At 37.7% G+C, this 22,345-nt stretch overlaps 1 protein-coding gene across 2 annotated transcripts in view; it reads left to right on the top strand.

The window, feature by feature from the left end:
• KIF5B (kinesin family member 5B) overlaps positions 1-21,165 on the top strand; it is a 63,466-nt gene extending 42,301 nt beyond the window's left edge. Inside the window, exons 16-26 of one of the 2 annotated variants that reach the window (XM_045005181.1) lie at positions 577-765; positions 5,888-6,029; positions 6,367-6,428; positions 6,518-6,627; positions 7,349-7,450; positions 10,254-10,314; positions 10,409-10,480; positions 10,631-10,735; positions 11,981-12,197; positions 15,938-16,070; positions 18,562-21,165. In XM_045005181.1, coding sequence (XP_044861116.1) covers positions 577-765; positions 5,888-6,029; positions 6,367-6,428; positions 6,518-6,627; positions 7,349-7,450; positions 10,254-10,314; positions 10,409-10,480; positions 10,631-10,735; positions 11,981-12,197; positions 15,938-16,070; positions 18,562-18,568 — 1,200 coding nt within the window. In that variant the 3' untranslated portion in view covers positions 18,569-21,165. The remainder of the gene's footprint in view (positions 1-576; positions 766-5,887; positions 6,030-6,366; positions 6,429-6,517; positions 6,628-7,348; positions 7,451-10,253; positions 10,315-10,408; positions 10,481-10,630; positions 10,736-11,980; positions 12,198-15,937; positions 16,071-18,561) is intronic. The other variant, XM_045005183.1, reaches the window with a different exon arrangement.
• The last annotated feature ends 1,180 nt before the right edge of the window (positions 21,166-22,345 follow it).

Raw genomic sequence — 22,345 nt, 5'->3', positions numbered from 1 at the left:
TTGATGGTACCTGCTTCGGAAAGACTGAGTACTGACCGGGAATGGTTGCTTTTACTTCTAGAATAGCTGTTCCTTCCAGATTAATTGAGTTAACTAATAAGCCATGTATAGAAGATACTACAGCTGCCTATACCTTCCCCGTGGGTGTAAGACGACTTCATTTTCCACTTCAGACAGTTTCTTTTCAAATGCTCACATGTTCACTTAGAAAAATCCCAAATAGACTAAAAAACTAAATTATTTTGAAGAGTTTGTCGCTGACCTGTAAACACTTGCAGTGACCTACAGCTTGGCAAACACAAGTCAGAATTTCTTGATGGGAAAAAAGTAAGTATGACTTATACTAGCCTTTCTAGTGGGAAGCGGCTGGGGTAAAGTTGTGTGTGAAAATGAAAAATAGTATCTGTGGCTACCATAAACATGGTCTGAAATAGAATAGCAGTGCCATGACTGTGTACTAGGGACTAGGTACTTCTGTTTTCTGATTGCACTTTGAGCTGCCGCATCCCATATTTAATATGAATATTAATTATTTTTTTGATCACTTAAACCTTTCAAATTTTGAATTTCTTTCAGCAGCCTGAAGGAACTGGCATGATAGATGAAGAATTCACAGTTGCAAGACTATACATTAGCAAAATGAAATCAGAAGTGAAAACAATGGTAAAACGCTGCAAGCAGTTAGAAAGCACTCAAACTGAAAGCAATAAAAAAATTGAAGAAAATGAAAAGGAGCTGGCAGCTTGTCAGCTTCTTATCTCACAGGTAAATGTTGCATTACTCTAGCTTTGGTAATTCAAGTCACTTTTGAAACATGATTCTTATGTTGTTTATCTAGTTACTGGTCAGTAGCTAGGTTACTCTCACTTAACCTATAGCATACAATTTTGAAAATAGACAGACAAGGTGGATGCAGTAATATCTTCTTATTGAACCAGCTTCTGTTGGTGAGAGACAAGCTTTCGAGCTTACACAAGTCTTTTTCAGGTCAGATTTTGAAAATAGTAATTCAGAGGTTTTGATCTGAACTTCTTTTTGCAGAACAAGTGAGAAGTCGGACATCTGTTTCTTCAAACTGTCTTAATGTTATATTCATCAACGTGTTTTTAATATCAGCAATACACTAAAGTGTTTAAGATGATCTTAAAACATCTTATCATTCCTGATACAAAGTGCACTGAGAACTATAGACACCAAGGGGACTTAATGCTTCCTGTGAAGCATAAGAGCATAGTTGAGTGGTTTCAGATGTCTTAAAACCCCAATATAGATCCCTAGACTTAAATCTCCATTTCCATAATTTAACACTGAAACAACATTCTTATACTGGGTTAATCTTAACTTTTGTGACTTGTTGACTTTCTTTTTGCTGTTGGAGTAGTGTTGCATACAAATAACAATTTCTCAAAGCTTGCAAAAGCAGTCACTTTTTCTGAAGTGCTCTGAGGAGACAGCCAGTTTAAACACCAATTGAAAGGAGGAAGGGGAGGCGAAGCATCAGGGTGTAGACACAGTATGAGGAAGTTATCACAGTAGAACTGCTTTTTTTTATTATTTTTATTTTTCCCCTCCCCTTTTCAAAATTTTCAAATTAGCTGTCCATATGTAGTAATCTGGCTGTTCCCCTAATTCTTTTCTCTGTGTGACTGGTATGACTTTATCTCCATCTTATAGGGCAAGCAACTTTCCATTTCTGGATAGATAAACAGGGTGGATTGATTTAAATCAGGGCAATTTTAAATCATAATTTTGAATCAACTTTTCCATTTGTACTTGTTGTTTTCTAAAGAAAGGTGCATTCTCATTGGTTGATCTAACCATTAAAACATGTTGATTTACAACTAAATAGAGCCTCCACATTAGATTTGGTACATCTTTTTGACACCTAGGAAGCTACACTATAACTATATACATTTATTTAAGCAACTATATAGCTTAATATTTTCAGATTCTTTTTAATTATACATTTTAAGTATGTTAGAAAATGGTGAATGAAATATTAATTTACTAGATAATTAACTCTTTGCTTATGATGTATGTCAAGCTGCATTAGGATGGTAACTGGTATTTAAACAAACACACACAACCACATATAACATTTATTTTTATTAAACAAAATAACCTTAGATGTTTTGGATACATAAACTTATCAAAACGTGTTTCACATTTACAACTAAGTGATTTATTAAAGAAACAGAAGTATTAACAATAGTGAATTAAACTGATTGTTTCAGGTCTGCTGGGGAAATTTTTTCAAATATGCCTTAGTAAAAGTAAATGAAACTGAAGTTCCTACTGATCCAAGTCTCTTGAAAATGAGACAGCAGTCTCCTAAGTTACATAGGTTGTCCTACAGACTTTTAAAACAGTAAATATCATCCCCTCCTTCCTCATTTTTAGTCATAGACTGCTTTTTCAACTCCCAATCAATTTGTCAACTTTGAATTAGTCTAAATGAAGAAAATATTCCTTCTGTGCCTGCAGAAGCAGCTAGTGCTGTCAAAAGCTGGGATAGCATTTCAACAATGTATGGTTCTACAGATTTCCATCAGTTCATTGGTATGACTTTCTTTAAAACATCATCAGCAAACATGTACTGTTTGTGTGGTTCACCTCCACTCCTGAAATTTAATAGGTTTGCCGTGATTGATTGGTGTCCATGTTACAGCAGCATCTTCTCCAGCACTTAGGTATCTACCCTGGTACTTTGGGTTGAGAATATTGACAAGAAAATGAGATGTAGTAAGTGCTTGATCCATCCATTTCCTTACTTCCTGCAATTTAGCTTTGTTATTGGGCATTTCTTTCGTCAGCGTCTCTTGAAGTACACTTCCAAATTTCAACAGCATCAGCAATACAGCAGTAGTCTTTCTGCAGTTTGTCCAAAGCCATGGAAATATATTTCAGAGTATTCAGTTTCAGCTTAACTTCATGTCTGTTAAATCCATACTTTGGCTTAGATAGTTTAGTTTGTTCTGTCACAGTTTTTCCTCACAAATTGTCATCAGAATAGGCCAGTTCTTAATAAATAGCACAAAACAGTCATCCACTGAATTCCATCATACATCTTGGAGGAGAATTAGTTTGGATCGTCCCACTCTCTTCAGTGAAGCTGAAGCAAAGTGTTTGTTACAGAAGTATTTTGCTATTTCAACTTTTTCCTTTAGTCCTGCAGTTGTATTTGCATCTTTGGCTAAAAGATGCGTCAGATGAGCATGGCCCCCAGGTTATAAGTTTCAGGTTCACTTCATTATCTTCTAGATTTCTTCTCATCTTTGCTACATTTACAGCATTGCCTCTGACAAAGTTATGCATTTGACATGAATTTTGGTCCAGTTTGTTACCGCTTTTATTGTTTAAGTATTCTGATATATGAGCATTTACTGATTTGCTCCAATTGTTTTGGTAAGATAGACAACCACATCTTGTGTTACACAGCACATATTACTGGATCAGTGTGTGCATGGCTAAACCATCAAGACTGCAATACAAAATTTCTGTCAATGTTTTTTTCACACTGTTCATTTTCCTTCTCATACACTGTATCCAGCAACCTTCCAGCAATGTCTGCTCTGCTGAGTTGAGTATAGCCTAGCCATATTGATTGTACCATGTCAATAAAATGTTTGTTCTGAACAAGACAAAAGGAGCGAACTTGATGCATGAATAAACCATGCATCCTTTTCATCTATGGAGTCTTGCTGGAATTTGCTGATCCAGATTATAAATTCTTCCATGATTTTACTGTATGACGAAGAAAGCCCCCTCCCCATCCCTTTTTTCTTTTTTAAGCAGGTGATTTACTATCTGGTGTCTATTAGTTGCAGCACTGCTGGTGATACCAGCAGATGACTCTGAAGCTGTAGACATTGCAGATGGATGTTCACAACTCTTTATGTCTAAGCTGGACCCTAAAACAAAATGGTTTTTAAAAAAAATAAAGTCCCACTCATGCTGAGTATTACTCAGTGAACTGCTTTAACAGTGCAGTGAGATTTGTAAATTGATTCATCCTACTGCAGCTGTTTGTACCACTGTTTAAATAGTATAACTTATTGTAAACTCAACTTTATAGGGAAATAATTAATAAATCATAAGTATTATTTAAATCTATTTAAATCTTTATTTCTAATAACATACCAAACAGCTTGGGGGAAAAAATTTAAAATGTTAAAATTCATGAATGCCTAATAAAACTTTACTGTTAAACAGGAAATCTGCACCTACGATGTTTGATCATGTTAGCAATAAAAAATAGTCTCGGAAGTTCAGCAGTTACATTAAAATGTAATAGTTTGCTGTGGGAATAGTTATCAAACATACCAACTATAGTTTGAACACACATTTTGAAGTTCATAAGTAATCAAGCCATCCAAAACTCAACTTAGATTACTGTCAAATTTATTATTCTCTAGCATAGTAAAACATGCTATGCAGTGCTTAAGAATGGTGCAAAAATAAGTTGACTGATCAGTTGATCCAAATTGTTTCAAACATGTCCACATCATCATCTTCAAAGACATTGCATTCTGAGGAGAATTTTTCATAATGTTTCATTCTGACTAGATCTTACATCTTTGTTGCACTGTTTACATTTGGCGCACATTCCTCTTTTTTCTCTGGGGTACAGTATTTTCTTGAAAATACTCCCAAATAGGGACTATGACATGCAGCCATGGCAATTTTTTCCTCCAGTTTCCAAGTGTTGAAATCAACACTAGAGGCTGCACTCAAATGAATGTCATCCCTTCACACAGTGTCCTGCTTTGACACCAGTGTTGCTCCCTTTGGGTTATGTACACTACTTCTCCCTTATTATATAACTCTGCCATCACTGCCCCCAGAAAAATAAGGACTAATAACAATCCAGGATTGTTGCTTGTATAACCCACATGCCTTTTGCATTGCAGTATTTTATTTGTTTGGAGACAGAGGGAAGCAATTAAGAAATGAATGGATTTCTGTTTGTAACTCTCTTTGTACACATCCCACAAGTCATTTACTTGAAGTGTCCAGAACCATCAGGAAGCAAGGACTGGTAGTTACTAGGCAGATCAGTGTTTGTCCATGAGCTGGAAAGTAAGTTTCAGTGGAAGGTGGAATCTTAAATATTTATTATTTGAGATCACTTGGAGAGAAGCTATAAAACAGGAGTGGATGATCCTAATGAGATGCATGATGATGTCTCCTGAGTCGGAGGCCAGATTCCAGGGCCTATGATGATTTTGCCAGTCTCTTGCACCAAGTAGCACAGCCCCTGGGTCCCCCAAAGGATCAAACCCTTAAACAGTATACGATGTATTATGCCATATTTATAAAGTTTGACCTCAAAAGCTAGATATTTTCCCCCTGACTTTCTTTATAGAGAAAAGCAGCCTTTAACTCAGTTTTTGATAGACTCGTGGATTCAGCATATTTTTTTGTTTTAATATTTTAAGAGATTATAATTTTAGGCTTTAACAAATCTTGCATTAGATTCAGATTTCATTGTAAACAGGTTTATTTTAAAAATGAAACTTATTATGTAAATAATAAAATATTAAAATTTAAAAAAATAATTTTTGTTTTTAAAAAAAATCTATTTTTTATCCCCCTGATGTACAAAGATAAAAATCTATAGCTTGCCTTTCTCTCATTCTATCAATGTATTTACCTGTGAGCAGAGGTTTTTGAAGTATTATGATAGCGTGTACAAGGCATACTGTGAGGATCTTGATCCTGAATTGGGTTCTTGATCCTGAATTTCTAGAAAAAGAGAATATTTGTATGCATTTGGTTTTCAGATTAGTTATTTTTGCCTTTTAAAGTTTTAATATTTTAAGTCTTGCATGGAACTTCATTTTCATATGCCTAGTTTAAATGTAAATTAATGTTTTCATTCTGAAAGCATGAAGCCAAGATCAAGTCACTGACAGAGTATCTTCAGAATGTGGAACAGAAAAGGAGGCAGCTGGAAGAATCTGTGGATTCCCTTAATGAAGAACTAGTCCAGCTTCGGGCACAGGGTCTGAATTATTCTTTATATTTAAGTATGTAACCATTAATGTGGCTATGCAGTATGCATAACTGGCATCAGAGAAGATATGTGGTTAGTGTTTATCCTATTAAGATAGCAGTCTAGTGCTATATAGTGTGTTCTAAAACATCTACATTACAAAGTAAAGTAGTTAGAGATAATGTATTTGGACACACTTGTCTGAAAGAACTATTCAGAATGGGGTTAAGATACAGATATAAGACTACACCTTAATCTGTCTGCATATGAAAAACTAATTCAAGGTTTAAAATGAAAGGGTGTAAGTATAAATCTGACAGTTGTTCCTATGATTGACTAGGCTCTGTAACTGAAAACTATTTTTTCATTAGAAAAAGTCCATGAAATGGAGAAGGAGCACTTAAATAAGGTCGAAACTGCAAATGAAGTCAAGGCAAGTTAATGTATTTTGCTGTTGCTTAATAGTTTTATATAAAACTTCATATATTAAATAGTAAAACAAATATTCTTTTTTTTCTATAGCAAGCTGTTGAGCAGCAGATTCAGAGCCACCGTGAGACACATCAAAAGCAACTTAGTAGCCTAAGAGATGAGGTTGATGCAAAGGAGAAGCTTATTACTGAACTCCAAGAGTAAGAGTTGTGCTGTTAAAATATTTTATTGATTTTTACTTAGATTTTTAGACTACTGAGATAATTATTACTTTAACCATATACCTAGCAGATTACTGAATTCCTTAGGATATTAATTTCTGGGTAATATTTGATTATTCTAATTTAATTAGTTTCTTTGGTTAAGTCTTCAAGCATTCTTCATAGTAGTGAGTAGGATAACTGCTGTCATCTGAGGTACTGTGCTCAAAACAAAGCAAAGAATGTCATCCCTTTTTTTTACACTGGTTTGTTGGTGCTGAGTTTCAGAGTTTCTACAAGTGATGAGTAATGAAAAAACAATGACATTTAGCATTTGGAAATCCTAGCTTTAGTGTGGATAAAATAAAGATAATATACTAGGCATCTATTAGTATAGTGAAAAAACCTTCTTTCCAACATTGTAAACATGTTTAATGTGAGCATGATGCTTTGATAAAGATTTCATTCATCTGGCAGATGATCATTTCATTTGTTGATCATTTATCAGATAATCAGACCTTCATAAGAGTTAGTTGCTAAGATTTCTGATTAATGTTCAGACTGCATTATAAATTTAATCCTTTAATAAAGGGAGCAGAGCACATCCTGTCTCAGCTTAGTTTTGTTAAGAATGGCATATAATGATGAAGACTTGGAGCATTGTCAGAGTATCATCATGTTTCTCTAGATTTGTATATTAATCCTAACTTTCTGTGTCCAGCCAAAACCAGAAGATGATGCTTGAGCAAGAACGTCTTAGAGTTGAGCATGAGAAACTGAGAGCTACAGATCAGGAGAAAAGCAGAAAACTGCATGAACTTACGTAAGTAATAATCATACTTCAGGCAAGAAAATGTGTGCCTGGGGATCTTAAAATTGTAAATACTGGTGAGCTGAAGTGGTGTGGGAGAGATGTTCATTACTTAACACATTGTGACAGAATCGTATCCTTAGTAGAGATCACGAGTTCTGTGGCTTTCTGGGGACCTCTGGGACTACTACTGAGGCAGGGTGGGAGCAGCTGTCAGATCCAGGCTGCTGGAGCAACGGCTGCTGGAACAGCTGACTGGTGGTCACCCGGGGGTCGACGGAACAGCTGGCCACCATCCAGCCCCGGGGCTGGTGGAACAACTGCTTGGTGGGGAGACACCAGAGCAGTGGCTTTGGTTGGGTGAGCAGCAGCGGTCAGCCCCTGTAAGCCCCAGCAGCTCTCTTTGTCCCTCTCTGCCTCCCAAGGTTGTGGGCTTCCATGAATTTTTTTACTAACAAATATCTGACAGAATTTAACCTTGCATATTATTTAAAGCCTCCAGAACTGCTCAGCCACACTATCCATAGTCATGTTAATTCCTCCAGTATTAGAATGTTATATTAGTTTCGTGCCACTTCACTTCAGAATAGTCCATGGCAGCCACAGTTACTTGAGATTTTATTGTGATTTAAGAATTCCATTACTGTTCTGAAGTGGAAACGGGCTACTACTTGTAGGATTGTTCACTCATCTTTAATAGTTTTTCTTCCTCTCATCTCACCATTCTCTCCCTCACCTTTTTAAAAATCAAAGTCTGAAAGTGTGACCTGATTCTGAGGCACCTCCCACCCCAAAATAAATAAAAAAAAATTAAGCATGCTACCATTTAGTTGGCTGTAATGCCATTTCTTTATGGGAGAACCATTTTGGATTACCCACATGCCAAATTTAAAATGGGTAGTGGTTTGCCCAGTGCATGCAAGATTGAATCACCGATAGACTTCTTCAGGAACCTAAATAAACTGTTTAAGGGAATTGGTTATGATTGCTCAAAATTGGATGTAAAAATGTAAAAAGAAATTTCTCTAAATGCCTCTAGCCAGAAGAGCTCTCATGGATATCTTTTTAAGGACTTTGTCCAAAAATTTATTGATTTATGTGGGGATTGGGACACAAAACATACTCTAGTTTACAGAAAATTGGCGAGCATGTATTTGGAAGGATTACCAGAGAGCTGAATGAATTGTTTTATTGACTGCCTTATTGAACTATGTAATTTACATTTACTGGTGTCATATTTTGCCTGTCGTATTCTAGTTTTCCGTAAAGACAAAACCTGAAATTTTTATTCATGCCTGAAAACTTGTAGGAGATGTTTAATGTTGCATACCTAAAACGTGAAAATCAGTCATGAACTTGGTTACATTGGTCTGGGAGCTGCTGGTCAGTCAATGATCAGTAGCAAAACAAAATCCCTTTTAGAGTGATGGCAGCCAAAGCACGTCTAAGGTCTAATATCAGTAGTCAAAGATTTTTAAACAAATGCACTTACACCAGTGGAAAACGCAGCTTTGTTTTATATCCTGGTAGGTTAAAATTTTTTGGCCCATAAAGTCACTTCATTCTAACTCTTTGCTTTATGTCCGCACCTCCAAACCAAATTATATCAAGCATTAATCGCTTTAATCTAGTGGTTCCTCATACAGTATGCATAATTGAATCATATTATAATTGAAGTTTGGATGGCATGAAGTTAAGATTATCACAATTAAATGATTTTAAAGTGTAGGCCAAGGTATTTCATTTTTAACTTTGTACAGTACCATAAATGTGCATGGCTTTTTCAAACCAAAAACAATGCTGAATACTAACAGTGTAAAACATCTTTAGTCTCAAACTCAAAAACATATTTATAAATTTGCTGTGACTCCCTCCAGATGAGATCTAAAATGCAGCTGGAGCTCATGAGCATTTCCTGTGGCAACATTAGAAGTGATAGAATAGCCTAATCAATTTAGACTTCAGACTTTTGGTGATACTGGGTGGAAGGAAATTGTTGTTCTAAAGACAGGGAAAAAAAACTTGCAAAGTTCCGTTTCCTTTCTCCATAAACCCAACACATTGTTTTCTCTACTTTTCACCCTTCACTATGTTTTTGATCATCATAAAGTTCCTGGGTCCTTTCCCCAGTATCCTGCCTGATCTCTCCAATTGCCTCATAATTTGAAAGAAGCTGAAACAATAAAGTTGATGCCTTTATTTGATGCCTTAACAATAAAGTTGATGCTTATTTCCCAGGAAGGAATCTTAAATAGGATGTCGAGAGAGACCCTATAATGTGATTGGTGTCATTAGGCTGTTGTATCTTTTGGAAATTGGAAATCTGAACTGCTCATACATAAAGGAAGAAATCAATATAACAACATGAAAAGTTTTTTCAAATTGAATAACTCCCCCAGCCCACCCCCACATACTATAGATTATCTCCTTGACTAGTCAATGCTAGAAATACTTGTAGGAGCAGATGATCTTTCCAGGCAATGGCTCTGGACCTATAATCAGAAGTTTTCAATCTCTGGAATGTGAATGACTGTTTTAGGGTGTTCTATAACTCAGCTGTCTGAACTGACTTATTGAAATCCCTTTTAACGCTAATTGTATACACATTTTCTCACAATATCCCTGCTCTTCTAGTCTTGGGCTCTTGAATGCTCTGCCATTTGTGACTGATTGTAAGGTGGTTTTGCACTTTACATAATTAAGGAGTTAATCTCCTTTCTATTTGGAACATAAAGTAGGATTTATAAGTTTTGTATTTTACACAAATATAAATGTTTAGCTGTACTAGTGTGTATATATTCTCTTTTATGGTTAGGGTTATGCAAGACAGACGAGAACAAGCAAGACAAGATTTGAAGGGTTTGGAAGAGACTGTGGTAAGTTAATTACAATGTGTACTTAAAATAAATACTTGTAACTTTTGTTCATGCTAAGAATTCTAAGCTGTAAAATGCTTATTTGTTATTTTAGGCAAAAGAACTTCAAACGCTACACAACCTTCGGAAGCTGTTTGTTCAAGATCTGGCTACCAGAGTTAAAAAGGTAACATGACATGATAGCAAGACTTGTCTCTATTTAAATGTGGAAGTAAGTAAGTGAGCCTGACTAATTTAATGTAATGTAGTTCCTTTGGTTCTGGTTTTATTAGAAATCTGAACACCCATATATCACTATTTTCTGTTAATACCATAGAGTGCAGAAATTGACTCAGATGATACGGGAGGCAGTGCGGCGCAAAAACAGAAAATTTCCTTTCTTGAGAATAATCTTGAACAGCTCACAAAAGTCCACAAACAGGTAAAGTAAAACTTAAGACTAAATTAATTTAACTTCAGAACTTCAAAAACTGTTCCTTGTTCAAGATGTATTTTAAAGGTGGTATGCATGTGTACATATTTGTATCCTGGAGTAGTTGTTCATACACTTAAGAGATGCTTGCTTGTCTCAAATTTTAACTTCAATTTTTAATATTAAATAAATAGACTAATCTATTCCTATGAAGGTTTTTTACAGTAATTTAGACTTAAATGGTGGTGTGTGTTGTCTGTCTATATTTATATTAGTGGTGTAGTTCTATTGACTCTTAATACTTAAAAGGAAATTTTACTGCTCATATCTATTATTTTAATTACCATATATACTTGTTCATAAGCTGAATTTTTTTAGTAAAAAAGGGACACACCAGGGAGGGGGGTCGGCTTATGAGCGGGTATAGCGAGGGAGAGGTAGGACACAGCCCCTACCCCCCAACAGAGGGAGCCAGGAGAGGCAGCCCAGCCAGCAGAGCCAGAAGGGAAGAGGCGGGGCCAGAGTCTCTCTGCTTCTGGCCACTGTGCTCTCCCCCAGTTTCCAAAGCAGCTGCAGCTCCGGGGCTTCCACTTGGCCCCGCCCCCCAGAGCCATGCCGCCCGGCCCAGCCCACTGGAACATGCTGTGGCCACACCACCTGGAGCAGGCTGCGGCTGTGCTGCCCAGCCTGCCGGAGCAGCTCCAGCCAGGCCAGAGACATCCTCTCCTGGCCCTTTCCAGGTGGGAAGGGATGGGATGGGGAGAGTGTGGGGGTCCCAGGCTAGGGGTGGGGTCATGTGGGGGGTGCTCACAGGGGTTACTCCCCTGACCCCCAGCTTTCCCCCAAAAAAATTTCCCCACCAGTTGCTGTCCTGGCCCGCCAGGATAATCAGCTGGTGCGCCAGGACACTTCGTTTACTTAGGTTTACCTCCATGCCTGCGGACGCTCAAGGTAAACAAACCATCTCGGCCCCTCACTGGCTTATCCTGATGGCCTGGGAGTCAAAGTTTGCTGACCCCTGAATTATAGGGTCGGCTTATGAACCGGTCATAAAATTTTTCCATTTTTACTTATCCATCTTTGGGGGTTGGCTTATAAACTAACCGGCTTTTGATCGAGTATATACAGTAGTTTATTCAGTTTAAACTTTCAACAAAGTAAGAATTGTCCTGTCTATTATGGTTACTTTCATCTTGCTACAGTTTAATTATTAGTTTTTCAGAGAAAAATTAAAGATATTTTGCTTATCCTCAGCTGGTACGTGATAATGCAGATCTTCGCTGTGAGCTTCCTAAACTTGAGAAACGACTTAGAGCTACAGCTGAGAGAGTTAAAGCTTTGGAGTCTGCACTTAGGGAAGCCAAAGAGAATGCATCTCGTGATCGCAAACGATATCAGCAAGAGGTAGACCGTATTAAGGAAGCTGTGAGATCCAAGAATATGGCCCGAAGAGGACACTCTGCACAGATTGGTTAGTAAAGAAGATACTGCAGTTTCCAAACATGTTTTGCTTAACTTTCCTTTATATATATATAAATTTAAAAAAATAAAACTTAAGACCAAATTCTGTCCTGCATACATGCCTGCATCTCCTAGTAATGTCAGCAAGAGTGGCACATGTGAAAAAAGGCAGGATTTGTCACTTAGTACAAAAACTGCTATAGTTAATTTCAGTGTACAATACATGCAAATCTTTGTATGTCATTGCTGCTTTGACCTGATTGTTTCTTCGTTGGTTGGGCTTTCACACCATATAAAACCTCACCTGCATGGAACGCTAACTACCTAGGTGAATGTTCTGTCTCCTTTAAAAACAAAACAAAAAAGTTTAAACATAAACCAAAAAATTCTATAATTTGCCCTTCAAATCTTTGCTGTACTCTTGTGATGGCAAGATAACAGTTGGCTATCAAAACAAGGGAAGGACAAGAAACGTAAGTGTACTCAATTTCATAAGCAAATTAGTAATGCCTTTGCTAAAGCAATAAACAATTTTCTCAGTTCTTTTTTGGTAATTGATTTGCTTAGATAAGTAATTTTGAATAGAAGGATCTCATCAAAACTTGACTAATCATTTCTTTATAAAACTGGAAAATCCAAGGAGAAAACACAAGGTCTAAGACTTCCGTAATTCAGTGTTTTGAACTTAAACGTAAGGATCACAACAGTTCTCATCACCTTCCATTCCAAATGCAAGGTCCATTCCTTCAACTTTGCCTTCTCTAATATTCGTACAAAGCAACATGTACTTAAACAAAAAAAGCCCAATCTCAAAACACTCAGTCGCTCACAAAATTTCCTCTCGAGAGGATAACAAAACCACATATGACTAATGTTAATCAAATCTCTTAATGCAAGACTGTAAGGCACTTGGATACTGTGGTGATGAGAACAGTATAAGAACATGGAATAGAACATACCTTATTAATTTATAAACAGTAGGATAGGTACAAGTTACTATGCACAGTAATTATCTGTAAAGCCACTTCTCTGCACACTCAAATATTGAAGGTGCTTGCCAATCAAAATATAATTCTTTTTACTCAAAGATTTAATGCTGTGGCCATTACCTTAGTACCTGAGCAGCTATCACCTACCATGATCTGTTACACAACATAAAGAATAAGATGGTGTCATCCCTAAAAAGAGGTTGTCGACCTGTGGAATTCATTGCCCAGGGATGTTTTTGTGAAACTATAACTGGGTTCAAAAAAGAATAGGTAAGTTCGTGGAGGATAGGTCCATCAATGGCTATTAGCCAAGATGGTCAGGGATGTCCTTAAGGCTAGGTCTACACTTGAGGAAAGTGGGGGATCGACCTAAGATACGCAGCTTTGCGTAGCTGAAGTCAGCGTATCTTAAGTCGATTTACCTGGCTGTGAGGATGGCAGCGAATCGACCGCTGCCGCTCCCCTGTCAACTCCGTGGTGGAGTTCCAGAGTCGATGGCAGAGCGATCGGGGATCAATTTTATCATGTCTACACTAGACGCAATAAATTGATCCCTGATAAATCGATCACTACCTGCCGATCTGGCGGGTAGTGTAGACGTACCCTAAGTCTCTGACTGCAAGATGCTATGAGTGTATGACAGAGGATGAATCACTCAATAATCACCCTGTTCTGTTCATTCCCTCTGAAGCATCAGCATCTGCCACTGTCGAAAGCCAGGGTACTAGGCTAGATGAACTATTGGTCTGACTCAGTAAGGCCATTCTAATGCTGGGAACAGAAAGTGATTAAAAGAGTTAATCTCTCTAAGATGTCTTGCATTCACGGAAATTGGCCGGGATGTGCAGAAGTATATGCTCAGAGAGCAAGTTCTGTATCCAAAAAATGATATGAGTCACTAGACAACTTTTATAACTTGCATTGATCCAAAGTACCAGTTATTAAACAGGAGCTCACTTTACACAAATTCTTCTATTGTCTGTGGGAAGTCACTGAAAACAATTCTGATATCCGATCTAGCTAACCTGAGGGTGGTCTAACAGCATTATTATCCATTTTTCTTGTGTTATACAGTAACAACTTTCAACCTCAGATTTCAATGGCAGAGTAAACAACATCAAGAATATTTGCTTATTTAAACCTGAAAACACAGAATCTTGCTAATCTGTACTTTAGTAAACCATCAGTCTATTGAAAATGGATTTAAAGATTTGTTGCTCAAAGTAGGAGGAATCTGGAAAATTTTCCTTGTGCTGCTGGGGTGGGGCCAGTACAGTGAGCTAACGCTCCCCATTTGTCAATAGCAGAGCACCATCTCATCCACTAACCTTAATCCAGTCTTCACTGAAGCCCTGAGACAGGACTGGAAAAGCTGCTCCCATCTTGCCCGTCTCCCCCCCAAAAAGCCATGCTTCTGAAATGGGATCAGGATAAACCGTGCAGCAAGTGTCTGATGTTTGCTGCAGAAGTAGAGGGGAGAACTGCTGTATTAAAATGGTTTTGGTTGTGCAGAGAGTAGTTAGTCCCTTATTTCTGCTTCCGCTTAGATCACCAGAAGGACAAAGGAATGGGGAAGATTTGGGGGTCTCTTTCTACCTTTATCACAAAGCATAGAGAGAGGCCTCTGATATGCTAGGAAATGGCCCTGGGCTGACCTATTAGGAGAGACTGGCTTTCTATGAAAGGCCAAAAGCTAGGTGGACCAGGAAGGGAGGAGGTACAAATTTATAAAATTGTGCATGCAGATTTCTCTGAGCATACCAACTTTAACTATAACACAAGCACAGAGCTTCTTGTGCTTCCAGAATCCCAGTTTAAGAGCTGTACCCTCTCTTCCTACTGCTGAGGTGAGGTCAGGTAGGCAGGAGAAATTGCTCCAACTTCAGATCCCTAAGAGGGAAGTGGGACATGTCCCAGGCCTATTTTATGAGTTTTGCTATAAGTTAGGGAAGGATGAGGGAGGAAAGGCCCCTTCCCATTCTGAGCTGCTGGAGAGAAATGGCTGTGCTCCTGTCCCTGATCTCCCATTTTCTCCCTGGGGGATTTCTAAAGAGGAAGAGAATCTTTAGCTTGATGTGGGCCATAATTTCAGTTTTGTCAGGGAGTAGCAGCTGTGTGTCAAGACTTCACCCCACTAGCTTTCAGCCTTGGCTCCAAAACTTCTCGAGCGGATGCTGTCAGCTAAGAAGATACCTAGTCAGGATGTAAGAGAATGCATGACCACCATGAACCCAGTTGCTATATATGGTGATCACACTGACAGATCTTTTGATTCAGCTGTTTGAAGGGAGGATCTGACAGCAAATGCTGAATGCCTGATGTGGTACACCGTAGCCATTATCAAAAAGTTGGCACCTCCACCTTTTGGATAGGGCGCAGCTTCTGCAACTGCATAACTCAAGACGCATATATCAACAGCAGAAATTTCAGTAATTTGTTTTCTTGATAAGGCAGAATCAGCCTGGTTGGGACTTAAGGTGCAGAGTGCATGGTTATAAATTTAATATTGATCTGTTTCATACAACCAATCATATGATACATTGCCTGAGTCTAACAATCTCATTATTATAATTCCCAAAACATCACTTCCCTAGATTTTAAAAATGTTTTTCTCATTTTAGAAAGCATGATGCAAATAGTAAGAATATGCATTTCTCAAGGAGTCATAAAACAAAATATTAATGAATTTGAAGAATAAAAGGTCAAATGATTAGAATTGCTTGATGTATGATTTCTAATAGACATATTTTATTTCGTGTAGCTAAGCCTATCCGTCCTGGCCAGCATCCAGCAGCTTCTCCAACTCATCCAAGTGCAATTCGTGGAGGAGGTGCATTTACTCAAAACAGCCAGCCAGTCACACTGCGTGGAGGTGGAGGACGGCAGGATAAAGTGTAAGTTTCTCTTTATAGGGGTTGTTTTTTAGTGTCTCCTTAAGATACTGTATTTCGTAGTTTGTGTTCGTAATCCATCCAACTGTGTGAAAAAACCACTTGAATATTCTGTGGTTATATCTTGCAATTAGAGGGCTGTGCTAAAATATGCAGCCCATACTGTTGTCTCCTTTTGTACAACCAAAGTCCAGTTGTGTAGTAAAGGGGCAGTTCTGGGGTTAGGAATCGTACTTCTAATTGAACAAAATACCAAAGCTGTAACGTAAAGATCAATTTGCCACAACCGCACTACATAAAACATGTCATGTAGATTTTAAAAAACTCTTGCTGTTTGAGCTGAGTTCTCAGTGTTACTTTTTTAAAGTACTATACAAAGTGCCTCAGTGATCAGATTTTCTGCAACTGAGATTAGTATGTGATGTAAGAAAGAAAAAGCATATGAGTATATATTACAGCAAATGAGTATTTCATTGAAATCAGTGGGACCCTTCACATACTTAAGTACCAGTGTTGATCTGGGGCTTTAAAGCATATTTTCACACTAATAGATTCATGGCAGTTGGTCGCTCCCCTCTGCTCACTGTAAAACATCGGCCCCGTTTTGAGTATTCCATCTGTCTGAGCATCTGCTGCACAATTAGTTGTCTGTATTGAAACTGTCTGCATCTTAGATTGAAGCACAGTGCACACTTAGAGCCCTGCGGGTCCTCAGATCCCATATATGTAATAATTCTCTCGTTAAGGACTCAGAATTTGGCTTTTATCTTAGTTACATTCTTTCCTAGTTACTATTAACATATTTTCTAACGTTTCCTTTACACTGATTTAAAAGTTGTTGAAGGCTATTTAGGGGTCATGCTTTTTGTTTCTGGGATTAGAGAGGAGCCAGGAAATAGGAGTGTGAAGTACAAGATTTTTAAGTCCAGGTCTCCTAAGTATCAGACAGTTAACTGATGCTGGCAGGTGATTAGCACCTTGGCAGGTGATTAGAAACCATGGTGACTGTGTGTTTTATAAATACTCAGATCATAGTTCTCTCCCACTGATAGAATTTGTATATTGACTTTCTCTTACTCTCATTGCCTGTTGAGCTCACATCTCACTTGAAAAAGAACTTTCACTCTTTGTAGCTGTATACTAGTTGGCATTGGGAAGTTCAAGCAGGGAGACTGTTAGCTGTTAAACTGAGTTCTTAAGTATAGCAGATTAGCCAGCTAAGGGAGATAAGTGACATAACTTTCGAAGCCTTAAATTTTTGTTGTCTGTGCTATGAAAATCACTTCTGCATTAGGTTATTGCAGTACTCCCCTGGGAGAGTGGAGGAAAAGAGGGATAGTCATCTGGGCTAGTTAGAAATGAATTTTTACCCATTGACATCGGTAGTAAGTGTCCATGTGTCCATCAAAGGCATGGTAATGTCCCTTGTATTTATGCTTTGCACATTTAACTTACACTAGTAATGTTTTTTTTTCTCTGTAATGGGCAAATGGAGTTGTGCTCTCTTTGAGCAGTTACATCAGTTTTACCATTGAAAACTCATAATTTGCTCCTCAGTCCGCAGATCATGTCAAAAACCTTATCACCTGTTCTCTCTCTACCTCTCCACTTTCCAGCCACCCAACAATGGTATTTTGTTCTGAACTGGTGTGCGGCACAGAGTGTGGGAGATTAGAAATATAGGTATATTATTTAACCATTTCTGCCAGGGTTAGTATGGATATTTCTCTCTTGAAACTTAGTAATTAGTCTACTACCCATACAACCCAGCCTTTTGGGGATGACTAGTGGGCAAGGATGGCTCATTACAAACACCCTCTTCTTTCTAAAACAGCTGAAAAGATGCAGTTTGAAGAGCATCTGTATTAGGTGCGCACCCAACCACCACCCACCTCTGTGAAAATCTTACGTGCTGAAAACTGCCAAAATATCAGTTCTAAGTAGCTGTCAACTTGATGCTGGATACGTGAGCAATGATCTTAGAAAGTATTGGCATATAATGTGCTTGTGTTAACAAAAGATTGACCATACTGGGTCAGACCAAAGGTCCATCTAGCCCAGTATCCTGTCTTCCAACAGTGGCCAATGCCAGGTATCCCAGAGGGAATGAACAGAACAGGTAATCATCAAGTGATCCATCCCCTGTCACCCATTCCCAGCTTCTGGCAATAGAAAAGAAAAGACATTATAGAAAAGTCTTTTTTTCCTGCCTTCCAGGGAATTGGCTACATAAAACGATCATAATTACTGCAAGCTACTTACCTTCCTGTAAGTTGTAGACATCAAGGTATTTAAAACAACCTTGCCTGTTGTTCATTTTGATATTGTGAGGTATAAAGCAAACTTCAGACCTTCAGTTTGATAAAGGTTGAAATGAGTATTATGTTGAAAGGAGCACTAAGCATCTTGTTCTTAATTAGTGTAAATAATTGATTATATTTCATGTCTTTGGCATATGTTTGCATATCAGTTTAACTGTCTTTTTTCTTTATAGTTGCTGAAAAGTAAATGAAATATGAAGATGACTGGATATCATGCAGAGAGTGTCATTCCATGACAATAATCTCTCCCACTGAGGATTGTAGGATTATTTTTTGAAAATGTATAAATTATACCTGGCCTGTACAGCGCTCTCCCCTCCTACAGATTCTGCTGATTTCCCAACAAAACTAGAGTGCAATTTTGGCGTCTTGAAAAATGACATGTTACTTCAAGTGTAGCTCTGTCCATTACAGTTTGTCTTTCATGTCTTAAATTTAGTCTGCACTGTGCCAAGTTGAATGTATGTTAAGAAAATCTTAGTTTAAATTTCCTAGTTTAATTTGTGTACATTTTATTGTCTTAGGGAATGTGGAACAATGTTGAATTTTTTTTTAATATTTACCACTTTAAATAACACTACTAGTCCCACTCTGAGTTAGAACAGCACTGTACATTGAAGTTCTCCTGAAGTGATGTTCTATGTAGCCAGGACTAATATTATTTGTACAGTGTGGAAATACTGAAGTGTGCTTATGACAGCTGCCATCGGGCACTTAAATCTTGAAACCACAGAACTAAAGATTTCAGTTTGAACAAGGCTGTTTAACTGTTATCTGATTAAATACCTGTTATGTTATTTTTAGTTAAATACTGTAAAAGTAACAAGAGTAAACTTAAGTTTACATGGGAAAAAGCTTTGGCAATAGAATATTTCATCTGTCCTGTTCTTGATTCTACACACAGTATATCCTGATGGAATGAAAACATTCTGCTTCATTCTGATGAGTCTGTTCACTATCACCAGAGTTGGACAAATGGATATTTTTCACTAATTTAGTGTACACTGAAATGAGCTAGAATAATCTAGAATTCAGTTCTTATGTTTCCAATAATGTATACATACTGGAATTCTTGAGATGAAATTTAAACATTCAGTTTGAGAAAATGAGTCAATTGAACCATTGGATAATGAATTAAAATCCACTAATAATGGAGGCAAAGAAACATTTTTCATAGCTGATACAGCCAGAAATCCCAGAGATGTGTAAAAACCGTGCTACACTGAATTGTATTGTAATCTGTTTACTTCTAGAAGTATTTAAATGTCTACTCCACAGTAGTTTGTCAAACTTCTTTCTTTTTCTCTTTGCAATATAGTTGTGTAGGATTGGCTAACAACAAATAAACTTTGGGTTTTGAGCTGATTCTCAAAAGTTTTGAGCACCCATAACTCCCACTGAGGTTAGGATCAGGCTTTTAATGTTGTAATTCCATCATTTGCGTAATTTATTCCTAGGGTTTTAGCCACTACATTTTTAGAACAGTCCTTCTCAAAAGATAGAAATGTTACCAGATCTTTGAGAGGGAAGGAACTTAGCAATATGAAAGAGTTCAAATAATTGTTTTTTCCCAAACCAGCTAATGTTATCTTTAATATTAGTGGCCTGACCTTTTTTGGCTATTCATCAGTTGTTGTGGAAATGTAAAAGCTCCATAAGGACCTCAATGGTAAATCACTTTTAAAAACTTTATACAAAGTAAAATATTCGTGCTATGATGGAGCATAGTCAAATCTTAGACCTTAATTCAATTTACTTTTTTCTGTTTCCTTGCTAACTACTGCAGCTTGACTTTTGTAATAGGGTAGATTTTTAAACCTATTGGTTTGCATCAGTCAGAAATCCTCACTGTTTTGGAGTTTTCAACCTTTAAAGACCTATTTTTGCTCTTTGGAGTGTCTGTCTCTGAGTCCTAATCGTGCAAATTCTTCTGAAGCATGATAAAGGCAGCATATCAAGGAAAGAGGACAGTGAAGTAGCAGTTATGATAGATGGTTTTAAATGGAGTCCTCTTATGGAAACAGTCTTGTCCATTCTCTCTCAATATTAACTGCACATTTTCAAATCTCTGCATATTTTACTTTACACTAGCTAAAAACTGGCTTCCTTGGAAATATTCTCAGATGAAGCAGGATTTTTTTTTCTCATGTAGATGGTAGTTTCATTCCTGTAAGTAATGTATCACGGGTATTGGTGCTGAACATTGCTGTGTAATAAGCAGTAAAAATAAACTGTAACTAGCATGTAGCTCAAAATGTACATCACTTTTTTTTATATCTAAGCTTTTTTATTTTAAGCTTTTATGATGTTTACCAAGAATTGCAACTTACAATTTTCAAAGAAATTGCTATTTTGTTCTTTTTGATTCAGTTATGGTAGGTCATCTGGACAGGACAGTTACTGTTTTGTAAATTAAATCTGTAATAGAATGTTAAATGAATTGCTGTTTCAATTTGCAGTCTGAGTGGTTTTTATTTTTATGTTCCTCTGGATCATATTTTTTAAAAATGGTTTAGAGTAGCAACTGAATTAAATAAAGGAATAATATTTATTCATGGTGATCAACTAAATTATTTGCATAACTTAAATACTGACTCACTACTGTGTGTAACTCTAAATTTGACATGAGATGACAAGTCTACCTGTGGAACACAGTGACTTAATTTCAGTACATGAAGATGCATTAAAACATAATTGGTTTGGGGAAGACGCCATCTAGTTTTAACTTGCCTGCATGCTGTAAATGTATCTGTGTTTAAATAAAGAGAAAAAAAGTCTTTGAAATGTAGTGAACTTTATTAGGACCATGCAACAGTGTCATTGAGTCAGCTTCATATTAATACTTTTCACTTGGCAAGACAACATGTATTTTGCTGTGGGTTACAATCAGTATACTCCTTCACTTTATTAGAGCCTTTGTTGTGTTGTTATTGTCAGTTAGTGTAGGTGTTGGGAAAAGATTGTTCCATCAGTCTTAACTGTTTGCGTTTTTTTCACTCTAGTAAATTCATGTTATGAAAAGCTTCCAAGATTGATTGCATCTTATTCATGACAAGACTTTTAAATATGCTGTGAGCTGCTTCTGCTTTGTTGACCCACCACAAAGACAGAGGCAGTGATAGCATATACTGTTTTCCTAAATACACTGATATGGAGAAGAGGGCTTGGATTTGATTTCCTTTTCACCAGAATCTTCACTGACTCCTATAGTTACTCCTAATTTTTAAGAATGAAATCAGGATAAAGCCAAAATCTTCCTCTTCTCTCCTCCTCTTCCCCCTCCCTCCCCCCAGCTCTTCTCAGGGTATGGCTACACTTGAGAGTTGCAGTGCTGGTGGAGGCTTTCCAGTGCTGCAATTAGTAACTGTCCACACCTGCAGGGCACATCCAGTGCTGCAACTCCCTGGCTGCAGCGCTGGCCGTACACCTGAGTCTGCTTGGGGTATAACGATTGCAGCACTGGTTCTGCAGCGCTGGTCGTAAAGTGTGGCCACACACCAGCGCTGTTGGCCTCCAGGGTATTAGGAGATATCCCAGAATGCTTTTAACTAAATTATTCCCTTTGTTTTGTTATGCAGCCTCTCTTTGTTTTGTTGTGAACTCGGAGCTCCGTTGCTACCGGAGCTGCTTATCTAAAAAACAAACACAGCTCCTGTTTGCTGTGATCAATCTGTACCTGACTGTGAACAATCAAATGAGATAACCCCCTGTGAATGAGGCAGGCAGGGAGTGAGTGTTTGCTTGACGGAGAAAGGGAGTCCATTGGATGCAGGCTGCTTGCAATTAAGAGTTAAGACTAAGGGGTCGGGAACATTTTCTGATTTTTCAAGGCAGGAAGCTAACACACAGTGTTGGCTCCAAAAATCCACTCTCTCTCTCTCCCCCGCTCCCTGTCACACTACAACCCACCCCACCCTCCTCTTTTGAAAAGCACGTTGCTGCCACTTGAAGGCTGGG

The sequence above is a fragment of the Mauremys mutica genome, chromosome 2 (assembly GCF_020497125.1).
Source record: "Mauremys mutica isolate MM-2020 ecotype Southern chromosome 2, ASM2049712v1, whole genome shotgun sequence".
Classification (NCBI taxonomy): domain Eukaryota; kingdom Metazoa; phylum Chordata; order Testudines; family Geoemydidae; genus Mauremys; species Mauremys mutica.
The sequence above is the reverse complement of the archived record's forward strand: the minus strand, read 5'-3'. Positions and strand labels throughout refer to the sequence as shown.